The sequence below is a fragment of the Daktulosphaira vitifoliae genome, unplaced genomic scaffold (assembly GCF_025091365.1).
Source record: "Daktulosphaira vitifoliae isolate Bord-2020 unplaced genomic scaffold, ASM2509136v1 Scaffold_1, whole genome shotgun sequence".
NCBI classification, from domain to species: Eukaryota; Metazoa; Arthropoda; class Insecta; order Hemiptera; family Phylloxeridae; genus Daktulosphaira; species Daktulosphaira vitifoliae.
In genome coordinates, this window is record NW_026099572.1 from 26,818,064 (window position 1) to 26,837,027 (window position 18,964).

The following is an 18,964-nucleotide window of genomic DNA, read 5'->3' on the forward strand; positions in this document are numbered from 1 at the left end:
TTTCAACCGAAATTGACATTGATAAGATTAGACTTAATTATAAAACTTAATTAGACCTAATTTACAGCACAGGCTATAATAAATATATTATATACTTTTATATAGTCTGTGTTTAGAGTGCTATTTAAAAAAATATGTACGATTATAAATCATTTTTCTGAAAATCAGCGTTGGGAAAGTTCCTTTTTAAATGGAACTCGTTCCGTTCCCCGTTAATTTTCTAAAATATGAACTCGTTCCAGGTCCTAGTTCTTTTTTAGTATATTTAGAAGGAACTTGTTCCAGAGCCAGTTCCTCCAAAATAAGAACTCGTTCCACTCTTTGTTCCTTTTATGTAACCAAGTTATTTAAAAAATTGTGGCAATGAGATCATGATAACGGTCATCAATGATTTTCATCAGCGGTCGAATGCAAACAAATTTGTAGTATTCCTTATCTAAAAGTATTCGAAAATTATATTTATAAGCAGGTAGTAAATGCTAACGACTTGTGTCAACGCGACCAATGTCTATTGTCTACATATAAGTTGGAAATAATATATCAGAAAACCAAAACCTTTAACATACAGGGTGTTCAGTAAGTCAGGAAACGAATTTCTATTGTACTCATTGTTTGTAACAATTTAACTGTTTCCTAACTTACTGAACACTCTGTATATTAAATATTTACTGTATACCTACATGTGATAATAACTCTATTTATAGTCAATTGATTCATTTAAACAGCCTACCATCTCGGCTGGGTATATAAGGGACTTCCATTGTCAAAAGTCAACTAAAAATACCTTAATATTTTAATATCTAATGTTTTGTTACCACCACTTTATAAAATAATTTATCTTGTGAATATAAATATATGTATGATTGATAGGGACATCCGCCTGCGGAAGTCCCCTTGATTTTGGCTATATCAATATTTTCTAGCGTTAGTCAGTCTAGTGTCTACCATTACAGAATAAACACTATAATTGTAAAGCATATTCTTATACTTGCAGTGTTATTATGAAAGTTTACTTTATTTATATATATATATATTTATACATTTATACATTTATATTAATTGTTATATTTCTTTTGTAACGTAATATTTATCTTATAATACATTTTAATATTTATAACCAGCATTATTTCGAAAGTGTTAAATTTATTTATTTATAAATAATCACTATCTCCTATATACATCTTGAAGGACTCTGTGCGGATAGCTCAATTGGGAGTCCGGACGGTAACCCGAACAACAAATAAATATTAAATTCCCTCAGGCGAGCCTTACCGGTTCGCCACAGGAAATTTTGGTGCCGAAACCCATGGGCAATTTAGTATACTGATAATGTCCATCATCACTATATATATATCATCGCGACTGTAGAATGAATGATAGAAATGGAAATAGAAATAGAAACAATGTAAAACAGACTGTGGTAGAGCATACTTACGTGGTGTGCAAATATTGTTCAAAAGGGGGTCATACAATAGATAGATGTTTTAAGAAAAAGAATGCAGAAAATAGTAGAAAAAATAGTCCAAATAATAATACTACTGATCCAGAGTCGAGTTCAAGTAGTTCTAGTCAACCAAGGGAGAAAAGTTTTCCAAAAGAGGTTGGAGATTTAAGAAAACCGCATGATGTAAAATGAATTACTGTAGAAATGGATGGGAACCATATTAGGTGTGAGTCGCCGAATTTTATAGATCCTAGTGCAGAGTTTTTGTTAGATACATGAAGTAGTGTTAACATTATTAGTTTAAAAAGCTTAACTGATAACACGAAGTTAATACCTGAGGAAAACGTGTACTTAAGAGGGATCAATGCTGAATTGGTAGAGACCATAGGCATAGTTGAGATATCAATCAAAGTGAATAAAATTGATTTGGGTATGATAAAATTTTATATAGTTGATGAAAAGGTTCCATTTTTAAAAGCGGGTATTTTAGGGCAAGAATTCATGAAAGAACAAGGCACAATTATTAATATAAAGAAAAATACTATTTCGTTTTATCGGGAGAATTTGATTAAATTGCCACCTTGGTCAGAATATGTAGCATCGGTTTCAGTAAATAAAAATATAGTTGATAGTAAAGTAGCGGTATTAATAAATCGTAAAGAGATTGCTGAAAAAGTTATTGTGGGAAATGTATTAAATATTGTTAAAGATGGAAAAATACTGGTTAATGTAATTAATTTATCTGAGGAAGAAAAAACGATTAAGCCTCTGAATTTAAGCGATTTCAAGTATGAAATATTTAATGAAGAATTAGTAATGAGTACAAATGTTGAAAATAAAATAGATAACAATTACTTGGGGTCAGATAGGCGTGATAAATTGATGACTGAATTGCGTTTAGAACATTTAAATGTTGAAGAGAAAAATAATATCATATCCATATGTGCAGAGTACGCTAATATATTCTATTTAGAAGGGGATAAGTTAACGAGTACTGATTCTATAAGTCACGATATAAAAGTGCCTAGTGGACAGTTACCTCTTTATACGCGTCACTATAGGTTACCTCATAGTCAACGGTATGAAATCGGTAGGCAAATTAATCAAATGAAACAAGATGGTATAATTGAACCAAGTAAATCGCCTCGGAATTCACCTATCTTGTTAGTTAAAAAGAAATTAGATGCCACTGGGAAGCAAAAGTATAGGTTGGTGGTGGATTATCGGAAATTAAACAATATTACGGTGGGAGATAAAATGCCTTTACCTTTAATACAAGATGTGTTAGATAGATTAGGTAATTCTAAATATTCCTTTATTTTAAAAGAAAGCAGTTCCTAGCATCGTTCCTTCAAAAAGAACTCGTTCCAGGAATCCGTTCCTTTTGGAACCAGTTCCTTCTCAACACTGCTGAAAATTAATATTTCATAAAATACGAGGAATAGTTACTAGATAGTTGAACAAATATGAATATACTTCAAAAAAACCTGATCAGTTCCGTCGCTAGGGTTTGCGAGTCTCTGGTAAACCTTTTAACTACAAGATAAGGTAGAACACCTTTTTTCATAATTTACAGAAGTGCAAAGGGAGTTAAGAATTATTTCTGTATACCACTGACAACTCGAAATTAACCAAGAAGAATTAATAGACCTCGAAAAATTTTAAACATACATTTTAGTTATTCTATAAGGTTTATAGAATTTAGTAGCCGAAAAAAACATTTTTTTTTTGATACCCCTCAAATAAAATTCTGGTTAATGTCTTCTCACCACGATCAAATTTTAGCCTCAAATTGAATCTATGTAGGTATTAATTTTACCAAGATATTTTTTATTAATACTCTGTCTGTCTTATTAATACTCAACTTTTACTGGACTAATATAGACAACAAATACGTCGAACGATTTGGAATTTCCTATCTGAAAACATCCTTTTACGTTTTTTTTTTATTAGTGAAAATATACCAAAAATGGCACCTGTCGTAAATTATCGATTCTGATATCAAAATATCAGGATTGGCCATTCAATTATACGAATTTAAAATACATGGATCATATAAAATAATGCATGAAAATACATGAAATTTTATTATAGTCTAGACAATTAACTTTCTTCTAACATATTATTTGAAAATCCAATTAAGAACATTAATAAAATTGAAGTTTGAATATAGCTACAGATCATGTCTTTAGTTTTTTATTTTGTGACTACATTATGAAAATCATGACCTTTTAAAAGATACTGAATTAAAGCGTATGCAATATGATTTAAGTTCAAAAAAATGTTTTTTCAATTTAGAAGGGTTCATATAAATCTTAATCATGCCCTGTTTAAATAATAAATAATAATAATGTAATAATTTATAGCGATTTTTTAAAAAAATAAAATTTATTCACTTTGTTTCAATGTTGCTTGTAGTATAAATCGTCTTTATCCCTTCAAATTATTAACAAGATCGTATTTTACCATAGGCACAAATAGCGGGATGTTAAGGCTACTTAGCACCCTATTGGCAATATAGTACTCAGGGGTGTTAATAACATCCCAGAGGGATGATATTAACATCACCAAGCAGATATTATCATTCTTAATTATATTGTTAGAACTAATAAAATAATTACTTATATTATTGTGTAAATAATTGCAGTTTTTTAAATCTTGTTTTTTAATATTGCATTTTGTCATCGGTGTAGTAAGTGTAGTTTAATTTACATAATATATTTTGGTTTCAACAAATAGTTTAAATACTACTGTGGTAGGAAAAAAAAGTTTGTATATTATACATTGTATATAATGTGTTCAGTAAGTAAGGAAATGGGTTTCTATTGTTCTCATTATTTGTAACAATTGACCTGTTTCTTTACTTATTAAACATTGAGTGTAATGTCATACATAAATGAAGCGATAACATTTCCCATGCGAAAAGAATTTAGAATATTTATAATACATATACCATTCATTTATCATTGACACCAGATTTTTTATAAAATAAGTACATATATAAATAAAATATGTAATAATATTTTAGAAAATTTTTCATTTTGACATGATATTTTTTTATACCTGATTTAAATTAAAATAGTTACCTAATAGTTTGGTCAGAACTTTGAAAGCAGAATTAAAATTTTCTAAATTAGATGCTATTTTTGAGTGTTAAATAAAATTATATTATATGCATTCTTTATTTTAAATAAAGTAAGCAAAGGTATAGCCTTTGCTTCTTTCAATTTTCATCACCGGATCCTTGATCCTTTACCTGTGTTCTTTCTGTTTTTGTATACTCTTTTCCAACTACACCACAACTCTATTACTATCAGTCTATGTTGTGTAGCTACACTCTCGTCTGGGATAACTTTACAATCTTTTACTCACTTTACGCTCTCTCTTTTCCACATAAAATAATCTATCCGTGATTTAGTACTCCCACTCTTATAAGTTATATAATGTTCTTCCCTTTTTCTAAATTAAGTATTAACCATAGCAAGATCGAATGTATATACTGTGAGATCCAGGATTCTTTCTCCGGTTTCATTTTTCCGATTAAAACCATATCCTCCTTTTACTCTTTCATATTCTCTCCTCTTATTACCGATATGTCCACCTTCACCGCATACTCATTACCGGGTATTCCTTGTATTACCTTATCCATCTATCTCTAAAACAATTCTTTATCTATTTCATCATATCCTGCTTGTGATGCATAGGCACTTACTACATTCAACACTTTTTCTTCAAAAATTAATTTTACGATTATAATACTATCACTTTTCTTAATTACTTCTACTACTTTATTTTTCATCTCCTCATTCATTATTATCCCTACACCATTATTTGTATTGGTCTTACCTGATTGTATAACCCTCACCTATTTGTTTTTCTCCTTTTTAATACTTCTACTAATTAATGTTCCAACATTCCACGTACCTATTCTTACGTTGTATCTATCTTTCTTCCTTATACATACATATTATACATGAGTCTAGCCTAGAGATAAGTGATGATGTTTTTACACCGTCGATACTATATACGTTGGGTAAGCCTGTACATATGAGTAAACAGTTACCGTACAAGTAAACCGGCTAGTATCAAACACTTTATTCTTTAGGCTTACTTCGTTTCTAACTACTAAATTTCCTTTCAGTTTTAGTCCCCACGTACATCCTAGATGGAACAATCCGCTTAGGTTCTGTTCAGAACTCCTCATACCTTTTGACAAAATTTTACGCCCACTGTTGACCTAGGGCAACCTCATAAGTCGACTGTTATACACGGCAGAGGGGCAGTGGAAGTATTCTTATCTTCTATCCACAGGGAAATGTAAGGTTTATAGATTATATTATAGAATATACAGAATGGGCAGTGATAAAAATTTACACAAGACATATATGGAGGTGATTAAATCAGTTCGTCGTTTTGTGGCAGTTAAATTAGTTTATCCAAAACGCTACATTTATAAACTATGTTAACGTTTTTTAAAATTTAATAATAAATAAAAGTAAGTAATAAGTATATTTAAATATACTCTTGGGATAATTCCACATTTTTATTTGTTATCACTGTAGTAAATTGATAAAATTACCCACTTAAAAATGGCCACCAATTATTATCACAGACTATATGAAAACAGATACTTCACTTAACCGAGAACAATAGAATAAAAATTAATCTCTCTGATTGGGCAGAAGACAAAGCAGTAAAGACTGTTGTACAATTTCATATTATTGTGCAAATATTTTACAATAATATTGTATAATTCCTCTATCAGTTACAAAAATTATCAATGATATTGGAATTTGTAACACTATTGCATTTTAAATACTTGATACAATAATTAATTATAACTGTTCGTATACTTATTTTTTTTTAATAACGTTTAGTCTTATTAAAAATGTTTTTTATTAAATATTGTCTGACATTATGAATATTGTGTTTAATTTGTATGAAAGTTAAAATTTTGTGTAGTTTATTATTTCATAAATTTTTTTGTCAACGTTTAGTTAGTCTTATCTATAATATATGAAGCTGTAATTTTTGGTAAGTACACTTGGTATCATTATGATGTACAATCTAAATTAAATTTTACCTTTTTAGGATATACTTACTGTTATTTATTTATCAATCAAGTCAAATACACATTATTTATTTGTTCTCTATAGGAAATTGTAAAAGATCAAATAAGGTATTGTATAATAATTTGAACAACAAATGTTATTTATTTAAATTAATATTTTATTGAATAAAAAAATATATTAGTAATAAATTCATAATAAATAAAAAAATAAAAAATATATATTGGTAAAAATAATACAACAATACATAATATAAAAAATTATGTTCACAATATTATTATGACTAAGTATCTCTGAATTTCCCAACAAAACAGTCCTCAATGAAAAAAAAACCATTCCGTACACCTAGAAAAATAATTTAATTTTAAATTTAATAATAATAAAAATTTATAGTTAAAAAAATGTATGTGTTGATGAAAAAAAGTTAATTTATAAATGTTGGAGAATTGCTAATTTTCTATTTTTAAGTTTTTTTTCGGATACTAAGTTTCTATTTAGAAATTTTATTGTAGAATGAATCTTGAAACTAATAAAAAGTTTTATAAGATAATCATTGTCAAAATTAGTACATGGATGGTCATAGATAATATTTAGCATTTGTAATTTAAGTTTATCACAGACTCCTTTTTCAACAGATAAAATAGGAAAACTTTCTATAAAAATGGTTTCTAATTTATACAAGTATTTATAAAAATCTTCATGAGGCATTTGTAAATTTCCGAATAATGATAATTCTTGGTTTTCATAAGCTTTAAAGTAACATAATAAAAATGAATTATCTAATTTATTTATTTTTAGCATATTTTACACATATTTCACAAGAATGTTGAATTAAACATTAATTTTCCGTTTTTCAAATTGTAGTTTTGTCTTCAATTTCAGCCTCCTTGGAGTATTATTTGAAAAGTATAATGGAGTTTGAATGATCGAATCACTTGATGATGCAGGAGATTCATAACCACTTTGATCAACCGATGCACTCTCTGATTGGGAAGTCGAAGGTCCAGAATTTGAACAACGTTCTATGATTTCCTGCTGTCTTTGAAAAATTATGTTATCTAAAATTAAATAATAAATTGTTATGAATAATACTAAAACTGTTAATAGTATTATATTTTTTTATAAAATTTGAATTATTTTAGATATAATAAATAATAATATATAATAAATTTTACAATTTTAATTTTTAATTATTATTATTATTGTTATGATAAGTCATTTGTTGAAAGGAACCCCTGGATTGTTTTCAGTGAATCAAGTTTATTGTTTAACAATTATTTTATATAATATAATAAACACATAAAATAAAAAAATATTTCCATTTTTCTTTATTTTCTGAAATTATAATTTTAGATCTTAAATTTAAAACAAATTGAGAAAAAAATTAATTTTAAAAGTTAACTACTAATTAATTTTAGATAATTAAATTACATTAAATAATTATTTTACAAATAATTAAAAAAAATAAATAAATACTGACCACTAAATATTGTAGGTACTGCATCATGTACCAGCCAAATGTTTGTAGTCTTTTTCGAAAACATTTTATCCTCAAAATGATCCGCGCAAACTACAAGATTATTTTTTTTGGATAAAGTCTCTGCCAAATGATTAGTTTGACAATTATTCATCCATAGTTTCAAACAATCGTTTTCTTTAGGATAAGAAAAAAAGCTTTTATCCTTGAAGGAATATGTACTTGGACAAAACTTCACTGAGCATCGCATACTGGTGAGGTAGTGAGATATTTTGAAAGAAAGCACCAAATATAACACGAAATAAGATACATGTGATCACACTAAAGAGCAAAACACGAGTGTCAACGTACACAAAATAGATAGTATCGAAGACACCATGAAAGGTATGCGCTAGGGGGACGCAGGAATATTGATTAACAATAGCGATGATTTGGAGTAACGGTTTCTACCTGTGCTCCTTAGTCTAGATGACACTTACGCAGGGTGCTATTGTTCTAGAACAATAGCACCCTACATTTTAACTAGTGCAGGACTAGAACAGGTTCATGGTTGGGATAGGTAAACAAATATACATAAGTAAATGTATTTGAGGTATCTAGACCCCCTACATTTTGCCGGCCGAATAGTATGTTATTAATTATAACGTATAAAGTTGATTCCAATTACTACTTAAAATCGTTTTTTCTTCTATAGAAATTTTACCTCAGACCCTACTAAAATAGGAAGCCCGCATCTATAGATCCCTTAATTTGTATTCGTGTACAGAAACAAAAACAATTGTAACTGCTCAAGTCAAATTTAAGTAGTTAATAATTTACATTATAAAAACTGAGAATTATTTAATTTTCATGACTTTCTTAGGGATTTTGAGTCATAAATAAGGGATTATGGGTTTAATACCTTAATTGAATGATGTATTAAAATAAGTTATGTCAATAATCATGTTTATTTACGGAATTTCATACTTTTTATGCTACAGCAGATTTAATAATGAAATAAATTAAAAGAATTTTTGCGTTCATACATATGGTTGCACTGATTTCACTTCTTCTAATCAAAACACCGTTTTGTTATCGGGCCAAGTGAACTATCTGTTTTCATATAGTCTGTCATATTATTTGTAATATGAAGTATCTAAGGCCTGATCATATAATCACAGAATATAATATCATATAATCTACAAATCTTGATATTCTTATTCGAGATAAGGAAAATTGGCGGTTAAATAATCACAAATAATTGTGCTTAAAAATTCATTCTTACATTATATTGGTACTATCAAATAGTTTATACATCATAAATATTTTACTTAAATAACTTAACTTCTTCAAATTTTTTTAAGTGGAAAAATGATTTTTAAATATGTCTCCATTGATAATAAACAATTAAAAGTTTAAAAATATTCTAATACTAGAAAGAAACAAGCGGTAAGTAAAAAAAATAAAAATATAGTTAAAACAAAAATGGAGTACTTTTGATCATGTATTTATTTAAATGCGTCATTTGTCTTTGTAAATGATATAGGTGTATCTTAAACAAAAAGCATTTGTCTCCAATTAATTAAATACATACTAAAATTTTGTTTTAAATTTTGAAAATTATAAAATGCGATTTCTTTCATAATACTTAAGTAATTTAATTTAAGTATATTAGTTTTGACCACATAAGTTTCTGTGTATTTTTCAATAGATTATGAAAGACAGTGCTCCAAAATTCATAAATGTGTTTATAATAATTTACTTGTTCAATGAGTGTATATACTTATGATTTATTGATTAAATATTAAGTTGTAAAATATAGTATTTAGGTGGTCATTACAGGCACATATAATTATGCACGTTTATGATTGAGTCATTTGGTTATATTCTTTTTGTTGAGTTATCTTGAGAATAACATTAAAAATTAAAAGTAAAGTTTCGGCAAAACCAAATGATTGGAATTTACTAAATAGGATTTCATGATTAACTTTTTTAAAAGATTTGGTAAAGTCTGTATTAATTATATCTGTTTGAATATTGTATTCAAAAGATTTAAGGATTATATTTTTAATAAGTGATAAGTTACCATATGTTTTAAATAAATATTTAAATTTTAAAAGAAATCAAAATAAGTTAAAAATTATTATTTTAATAATTAACTATTTATTATGCATTAATATATAATTTCATGTCTAATAAAATAATTAAAACAAGCCACTATTAATTATTTAATGATCAATTTAAAAATAGATATTAATTTAATTTTATGTAAATATAAATTTCAGATATCCAACATTTATATATCCATTACTTGATAACTTTCTTGAATTTAGAAAAAATATTAGATCCCCTAATATTTAATAAAAATTTATAATTAATTAAAACTGGAATATATGTGTTATAAAAAATTGACAGTGTCCTATAAATAAAGGTATACTATTTTTATTAGGAAATATTGAGAAAAATATTTACTTTTTTACCAATTAATTATATGCTCATTCAAGAAAATATATTTTATTAGGGATTATAGAAAACCTTTGGAATGCATCAAGTTGTCAATTTAAAGATAAAAATAATAAATAGTGTAAAAAATACTTTAAAAAAGTTTACAAGACCAAACTTTATTAGGTTTCTATTGTTACTTATTATTAGCTTCGATGCAAAGCTGAGAAGGTATTAATTTTTTAAATATTAGGAAATATAAAATCCTAAAATACTAGGAACTAGTATTTTTTTTTTGACATTTTTATAGGAAAAAAATATCAAATTGAAAATGATGATTATTATAAGTAATATGTTTTTATTCCAGGAGAGATGCATATAAAATCAGTCGTTATAGATGGTTTTAAATCATATGGGAGACGTGTTGAGTTAAATGATTTTGATCCAGAATTCAATGCTATAACAGGTTTGAATGGTTCTGGAAAGTCAAACATTCTAGATGCAATATGTTTTACTTTAGGAATTTCCACAATGAATACTATACGTGCTGCTTCTATACAAGATGTAATCTATAAAAGTGGTCAAGCTGGAATTCAGTCTGCTTCTGTTAGTATAAAATTTGATAATCGTGATAAATCTAGATCTGCTCCTCGATATGAACATAATGATGAAATTATTATTTCACGTGAAGTCGGTATGGCTGGTACAAAAAATTTATATAAAATAAATGGAATTACTGTTCCAGCTAAAAAAGTGATGGATTTTTTTAATTCCCTTCAAATGAATGTTAACAACCCTCATTTTATTATAATGCAAGGTAGAATAACTAAAGTTTTAAATATGAAACCTGTTGAAATTTTATCTATGGTTGAAGAAGCTGCTGGTACTAATATGTATGAATCTAAAAAAAGAAGTCTTGAAATTACAGTTGGTAAAAAAGATAGCAAGTTAAGAGAAATGCGTGATGTAGCTGATGAAGAAATTTTGCCAACCATGGCATCAGTTGATAAGGAAAAACAAATGTTGGAAGAATTGAATATGGTCCAAGGTCAATTAAGAGTACAAAAAGAGAAACTTGATAATTGGTCATATGTTCAATTAGAAGTAATTGTTAAGACTAAAAGTCAAGAACTAGAAGCTTTAGAAGAAAGAGAGAAACAAAAAATTGACTGTATAACATCATCAGAAGAACAGATTAAATTAATGAAAAATCAGTTAAAACTAAGTGAAGAAGCTATGGAAAAAGAACGTGATAGTAAATTATCACAATTAAAGGCAGATGTGGATAAAACCGAAGAAGAAAAAAATACTATACAATTAAAAGTAAATGGTTCAAAAAATAATTTAAAATCCGAACAAAAAAAAATTAAAGATATGGAAAAGCAAATAAATAGTAGTAAAAAGGAATTTGAGGCAAAGAAAAAAGAGATGGAAGAATTCAATGAAATGAATGCAGGGCTAGATGAAGAAAATAATAAAAATACTAAAGACTTAGATGAAATTGATCAAAAAATCAGGTCATTAAATTCAGGTAATATTTTTGCTGAAGAAGACAATGGCTCTGTTCAAGAAAATTTGAATAAATTTAATTTAGAATTGCAAAATCAACAAACAGAAAACCAACAGTGTATTATTAAAATAGATGGTTTAAAAAAAAAATTAAATGAGCACTTATCGGGTATGAAAGAAGCACAAAAATTATATGATAAACAAATGGCACAATTAACAGCTAAAGAAAAAGAGTATGAGAAAATTACTAATGAATTTTTGAAGGCTGAGAAAGAATTAAGTAATCATAATAATATAAAAACAATCCGAGATAACATATTTAGAGAAATACGTGATTTGAATTCAAGAAATGAATCTTTTGAATCCAACTATCCATATCTGTTTTTTAAATACAATGATCCACGGTCTAATTTTGATCGTCGTAAAGTACATGGTCTTGTTTGTCGCTTATTTAAACCAATTGATTTTAAATTTGAATTAGCACTTACAACATTAGCAGGTGGTAAATTACACTTTATTGTTGTTGAAGATGATACTGTTGGTAAGGATATATTAGAGACTAATAAATTTCAAAGCCGTATGAATTTTATTCCTTTGAGTAAAATTAAATCTGAATCATTGCCTCCCAATGTAATACGAATCGCTCAACAAATTGGTGGTACTAATAATGTTTTCCCTGCTATGTCTCTTATTAAATATGATAATAAACATGCAAAAGCTATGCAATGGATATTTGGTCAAGCCTTTATTTGTACTTCAAAAGAAATAGCTGAAAAAGTATGCTTTGATAATAGAGTAAATAGACATTGTTTTACTCTGGAAGGTGATCATTTTAATCCCTCTGGTAGTTTAACCGGAGGTGCTAACACTCAAAAACTTATACTGCAATTATTAGCCACACAAGATGAAGTTGTATCACAACTGCAAAACAAGAAATCTGAAATTTCACAGTTGGACAATAGACTCAAGGAAATGGCTAATTTGCCTTTTAAAGTATCAGAATTAAGGGACAAACAATTGACTGTTCATGAAGAATTAGAAAAAATAAAATCAGATGTACATTTAGGGCAACCTCATCAACAAGTCACTGAAGTAAATGATATTAAACAGCAATTAGCAGATCTTGAAAAAAAACTAGCTGAAGGAAAATTAATAGAAAAAAATCTGCTAGCTAAAATTAAAGACTTGGAAGTTAAACTAAAAAATGCTAAAAACATACTGAAGCAACAACTTAATGATGCAGAAAAAACGCGTAAAAGTATTCTTGCAAAAATCAAAAATGCAAAGGCTGATTTTGACAAAAAGAAAAATAATTATAATAAATTAGAATTAGAAGTTAAAGATTTAATGAGTCAAATGCAAGATGAAGAAAATCAGTTATCAGAATTAAATTGTGAGGTGGATAAAATAAATAAAGAACTCGAAGGTCATTTAAAAGATTTAGAAGAATCTAACAAAACGTATAAAGAAATATGTGAAAATTATGAAGCACAAAAAGAAATAGTTCTTCGCAAAACTAATGAAATTGAGCAAACCAACAACAATTATAAACAATTAATGGCAGATGTTGAAACATATAAAATACAATTGTTGGAATTGGAAGGCGAGAAAAAAAAAATGATTCAAGTTTTAGAGGATTTAAAGAAAAAATTTGATATTCTTGAAAATAGACTGTCGGATGACCAAAAATTAATAGCCAAAAGAATGGATTACACTAATTTCAATTCAGGTGAGCTAACATAGTACTGTTGTTTCCTCAGCTGCAACTAGTTTGAATACTGTTAGCTTTAATAAAGGTATATTAGACCTCATATGACAAGTGTAAAATAGCCAGGCAGGTAAAAACAATGTTTTAATCCTGGTTAAAATCCTATACTGTGTCTCTTATTTTTTTCATATCATTTCTTATACACTAGTTTGGTCTTTGTCGCCCAATATACATATTACAGCTTGATGTCTTCTTTATAATATTTTTTTTTAAAAGTATTCAACTCAATTTTTAACTAAAATAAAAACAAAAAATAAATAATATGACTTTGCTAGTTTTATATCTATATAAATTTATAGCAAGGTGGTTATTGGCACCTCTTTTATTTTTAATTCCCTAATGATTTAACAATTGTTTATGAAAATAGAAAAAAATGCTAGTTGTACAGTTGTCTACAACCTGTATAGTTGGAAAGTAAGCAAAAATTTTAAAATAAATTAAAATGGATCATTAATTTTTCTAGTTAACTATATTTCTTTCAATTATAATTAAATATGTTTTTATAATTGGGTTCTTTTATAATGATTTTATTATGATGTGCTTTTTTATACTTATTATTATATCATTATAATTATAATGATATAATATGATAAAATAAGTGTTGATCATTTGATAAATATTAAATCAGAGCAATGCCACTTTAATGAAAAGACTAAACTAATGGAAAGCTATAATAAATACTTTTGTAGTTTTATTATTTTCATGATTCACATTAATTATTATCAATTTACATACCAACATTAAATTTTATAATTACTAATCATTTAAAGATGTAAGTTATTATCAAAAAAAATAATGATAAAATACAACAAAACAATCTGAATCTTTGTACTATGTTTCCATCAATTCCTCTTTATGAAAATCGTAGTTATGATAATACTGGTTTTAACAAAAAATAGCTGAATTACTATGAGTGCAGGATTACTGGGAGTACTATACTTTTTTTGTGTTTGTCTATATAATTGATCAGTATTGATTTTTGATATGTCGAAAAATTAGAAATTGTATCTAGTGCCCTCTTAAAGAAATTATCCTTACATTTGTGCTGTACAGTGCATTTTTTTTCACTAACAAGTAAACATTGTATATTGATGAATAGATATACAGGTGACACATATACCATTTAGTAGTAATATTTGTGAAATGAACTTATACAAAATTTTAGATGCTTTTGACTATAGGGTGTGGGAAGAAATTAGGGATTGAAGTTAACAATTTGATGTATGGGATATATCATTTTATATTATTTTCAATTGCTACATAAGCATATGAACACATCGCTCAAAAAAAATTAATTCTCAAAACTATATTGATACATAATTGAAACATTTTATTATAGTTAATTATATTACTATTAGATTCTAATTTATATTGGTTACAGTTAGATCTAGTCCCTGCTATATTAAATCTCGCCTTATCTAAGCTTAATTGAGAACTGTTTTCTATTAAGTTTTTTTTAATTCACACAACAATTTTTTGTTTCAAAAATAGTATTAATTAGTCCTAAATTATTATTATTTTTTGTTTGGGTTGGGTTGGACCACTTAAAATCGATTTTTTATTAATTTTGTAGCTAACATAATTTTGATGGTAATTTCACTGTTTTATTTTAAAACTACAATCATTATTAAAAAAAAAAAATTCTTGTTCGCTTCTAGTAGCCCAACAAATGAGTTAATAAATTTTACAGTATAAAAATAAGTTTACTTATAATTAATTTATATCTTTAGGAGAATGCAAGCAATTAGTAGAAGAACTTCAAGCTAAGTTTGATCAACTTTCAAAAGTAGTTGATCCTGGCAAATTAAATAATTTTCATAAACATATCCAAGAATATAATAGACTACTTGCTAAACTTGATTTGATTGTTAAAGATAAAAATAAAATAAATGAAATAATTGAAGAGCTTGAAGTTAAAAAACGACAAACATTGGAACGTGCTGCTGATCGTGTTAATGATGAGTTTGGTAAAATATTTAGCAGTGTATTACCAGGTGCTCAAGCATGTTTGAGACAAGTAAATCCTGATGATATAACTGCTGGTTTAGAAATTCGTGTAGCTTTTAATGGATTGTGGAAAGATAGTTTGGAAGAATTGAGTGGAGGTCAAAGATCTTTAGTTGCGTTGTCATTATTACTTGCAATGTTATTATTTAACCCAGTACCTTTATACATTTTGGATGAAGTAGATGCTGCATTAGATTTATCTCATACTCAAAATATTGGTAAAATGTTAAAACAACACTTTAAACAATCTCAATTTATAGTAGTATCTCTCAAGGATGGTATGTTCAGCAATGCAAATGTCTTATTTCGAACTAAGTTTGTAGATGGATCATCTACAGTTACCAGAACAACTAACAAACAAGCTTAATTTTCGATTTATTGTATAAGATATTTTATTTTGAACTTTAATTCACTTAGTATAATATTTGTAAATATTTATATTTTATATTGTAATCTATTTTTAAATTTAAACATTAAGTTTAATTTTATTTTGTAATTAATAATTATTTTTTAATTTTCTACATTTCAGGTGCGTTATTGATTTGTAAAATTGAACTCCTTGGTTTATTTTACAATTACATAGTTCTAAAATATTTGAATGATCTAAACATAAAATGTGATGAGTAATTATGAAATGTACTTTTTTCTTTAACTTTAATGTCTATTTTCACTACAGAGACATGACCAGAGGTCAATTTTTTTTTTTAATCTTAATATTACATAAGTTTTATTTAAAAATATATATATAAATGTCAGTATTTCTGGAAAATTAAAAAAATTAGGATGAAAATATTAAATTTTGTAAAAGAGTTCCTATTTTAAAACCCCCTATGAGCAAATAAATTGTTATATTTTCAAAGTATACCAAATAATAGGTAAACACCTATGGTTTTTTACAAATAAAATTAGTTTAGATTTATATAGTTCATAAAAAGTTATAGCAGTTAATGTAAAAAATGTTTTAAAAATTATTAATTTAAAAAAAAAGCATTTTTGGGGAAATTTTCTCTATTTATGGAATACTAGAGAAATTTTTTTTTAATTTTTGAGGGTAATTTCTTTACTAGATATACTTTGTGATGTTTTGACATATCGTAGAAAGAAATTGATTTAGTAAGAGCTAAAAAAAGTGGGTAATAGACAAAAAAAAAAAAAAAAAAACATCATAAATTCATCGTAAAATGAATACCTTTCCATCTTCGCATCGAAGCTATAAATGTTTCACTAAAATTATTTGTGATAACTAGTCCCATTGCATTACTCGAAATAAAAGTTGTAGAATCTTACCACTTAAACAAATAGCTGAAAACGATACATAAAAGTATACTTAAAGACACTGTTTATATGAAGTGTTGAATTAGATAATTTAATGATAAACATCAAGTAACAAAACCAAATTTTGTTTTTTGTATATAAAATCTTATTAACGGTTTTAATCTGCACCTTGTCAATACAAAAATAATTAGAACTTTTATGAAAACATTGTCTTACTTATGATGATCCGTAATGTCTAGTTTGTAATAATTAATATAACGATAACCAACCCGTCTGACATATAGCCTCGGTCTCCCACCTATCTAAGTATAAGAAACAATTTTTAATCTTATCAATGGCATCAATTAGAGTGTCAACTTAGCTATTTATCGAGTCTTAGTGAAAACTGGGACTAACTGTTTAAAGTAGTGATGGGCATAATCGAATGATTTCGATAATCGAATGATTAGTAATCGAGTGAATCTCTCGAAAAATCACTCGAAGTTAAAATCGTCTGCTCGTATGATAAGAATAATCAATTATTATTATTTATCGAGAGAATCGAAAAATTATTCGAAATATGAATAAATATACCTATAGTAAATAATTATTAATTTAATTTTGCTTTTTTTATTTGTTGGTGTTTATTTATAATTATTATATTAAACTATAATTTAGGAATAATAATAACAATAATATATTAATAATGCATTATTAATAAGTGCTTTAAATAAAAGACAAGTTGTTATTTTTATTATTTAATAATTATTACCTATATTTTAAAAAAACCGATAACAAATTTAAAAATAAAAACATAAGATAAGGTAGCAATAGCCGGCTTGACCATCATAATTAAAACACCTGATTCCACACCTAATTGATTTTTCATAAATTCACAACTAGTGATAGAATCAGAACTCAGTAGTTTAGCCAGTTCAGGACAAAACTTTGTTCTAATCGTCACATACTTCCCAAAAATGTGACAGATAAGGTGTTGTCATGAGTAGCGATTGAACGAGTTGAAAATAAGAAGACTCGAAGTCAACAATTTAATAATAATTCGACTATAATTTATGCTAAATAAAAACTTAAAAATAGTATTCTCTTGTTTCATCGTTTCATGGACATCATTCGAAATAACTTTTATTCGATTATATACATTTCAAGATCAAGAAATCATTGTTTTTATAATAAACGAGAAATCATTAGAAATAATCACTCGATTATAGAATAATCAATATTATTTAAAAAATCAGAATATCTCGATTATATAATAGATATGATTTCAATAATCGAAATATCTCGATTATTTTCATAATATATCCATGATATCTCATATATGATATTCACTCAATATGATATTCATGATATCTCGATTATATATCTCGATTATGCCCATCACTAGTTTAAAGAGCACTCTAGCTGATTGAGCCATACTTAGAACAACCCATTCTTTGTTAAAAATAATTTTATAATAATCTAAAAAATGTATTGAAAATTAATTTGTACCAAAGAAAAAGATACTTAATATTTTGTACTTAATTATTTAAAATACAAAATAAACTCGATTTTAACTGCCTCTTTTTTGTCATTATAATCTGATAGAGCAAATTTTTAAATCGTTTAATACAAAACATTGCATCTCAAACTGATTAACACGTGTATTATACTCGAAGCTTCGTGACACACGATGCCCCGCAACATGTGTCACCTTTATCAGCCGTCGTCCTATTATGAGTATTTAACTGATCAACACCGTGCGTTGATCAGTGTATTGAACACCGTTGTCAAAGTGACAACGGAAAGAAAAAGTTCTCAAATTATTTTGTCTACAATGATTAAACCTTAATTAATATTATTATACCTTAAAATTGTTACAATTTTCATATCAAGTATAGTAGGTGCGTGTAGTTAAGAAATAATCTGCAAACGAAGCAATTACTATTGTAAAATGATGGACATGCCCCATTACTGTATTCTGAATATATATATATATATATATATATATATATATA

General features: G+C 26.6%; 2 protein-coding genes and 1 long non-coding RNA gene across 4 annotated transcripts; 2 read left to right on the top strand and 1 right to left on the bottom strand.

Annotated features, from left to right (window-relative positions):
• The first annotated feature begins 6,260 nt into the window (after positions 1-6,260).
• On the top strand, positions 6,261-7,682 carry LOC126894680 (uncharacterized). The gene is made up of 3 exons (XR_007701475.1): positions 6,261-6,478; positions 6,536-6,623; positions 7,396-7,682. It is a non-coding gene; the product is annotated as an uncharacterized LOC126894680 (long non-coding RNA).
• LOC126894678 (THAP domain-containing protein 3-like) lies at positions 6,617-17,221 on the bottom strand. 2 transcript variants are annotated; one of them, XM_050665860.1, is made up of 3 exons: positions 7,994-9,082; positions 7,322-7,571; positions 6,617-6,858 (listed from the first exon to the last, which is right to left on the bottom strand). In XM_050665860.1, exons 1-2 carry the CDS (start codon positions 8,238-8,240, stop codon positions 7,345-7,347), a joined length of 474 nt encoding a protein of 157 aa, XP_050521817.1. In that variant the 5' UTR covers positions 8,241-9,082; the 3' UTR covers positions 6,617-6,858; positions 7,322-7,344. The 2 variants fall into 2 exon arrangements, with proteins under 2 accessions (XP_050521817.1, XP_050521818.1); XM_050665861.1 differs by lacking the exon at positions 6,617-6,858 and adding an exon at positions 16,885-17,221 and having other exon boundaries at positions 7,123-7,571; positions 7,994-8,311.
• On the top strand, positions 9,254-16,218 carry LOC126894672 (structural maintenance of chromosomes protein 2). The gene is made up of 3 exons (XM_050665854.1): positions 9,254-9,418; positions 10,779-13,649; positions 15,419-16,218. Exons 2-3 carry the CDS (start codon positions 10,784-10,786, stop codon positions 16,060-16,062), a joined length of 3,510 nt encoding a protein of 1,169 aa, XP_050521811.1. The 5' UTR covers positions 9,254-9,418; positions 10,779-10,783; the 3' UTR covers positions 16,063-16,218.
• Positions 17,222-18,964: the final 1,743 nt, after the last annotated feature.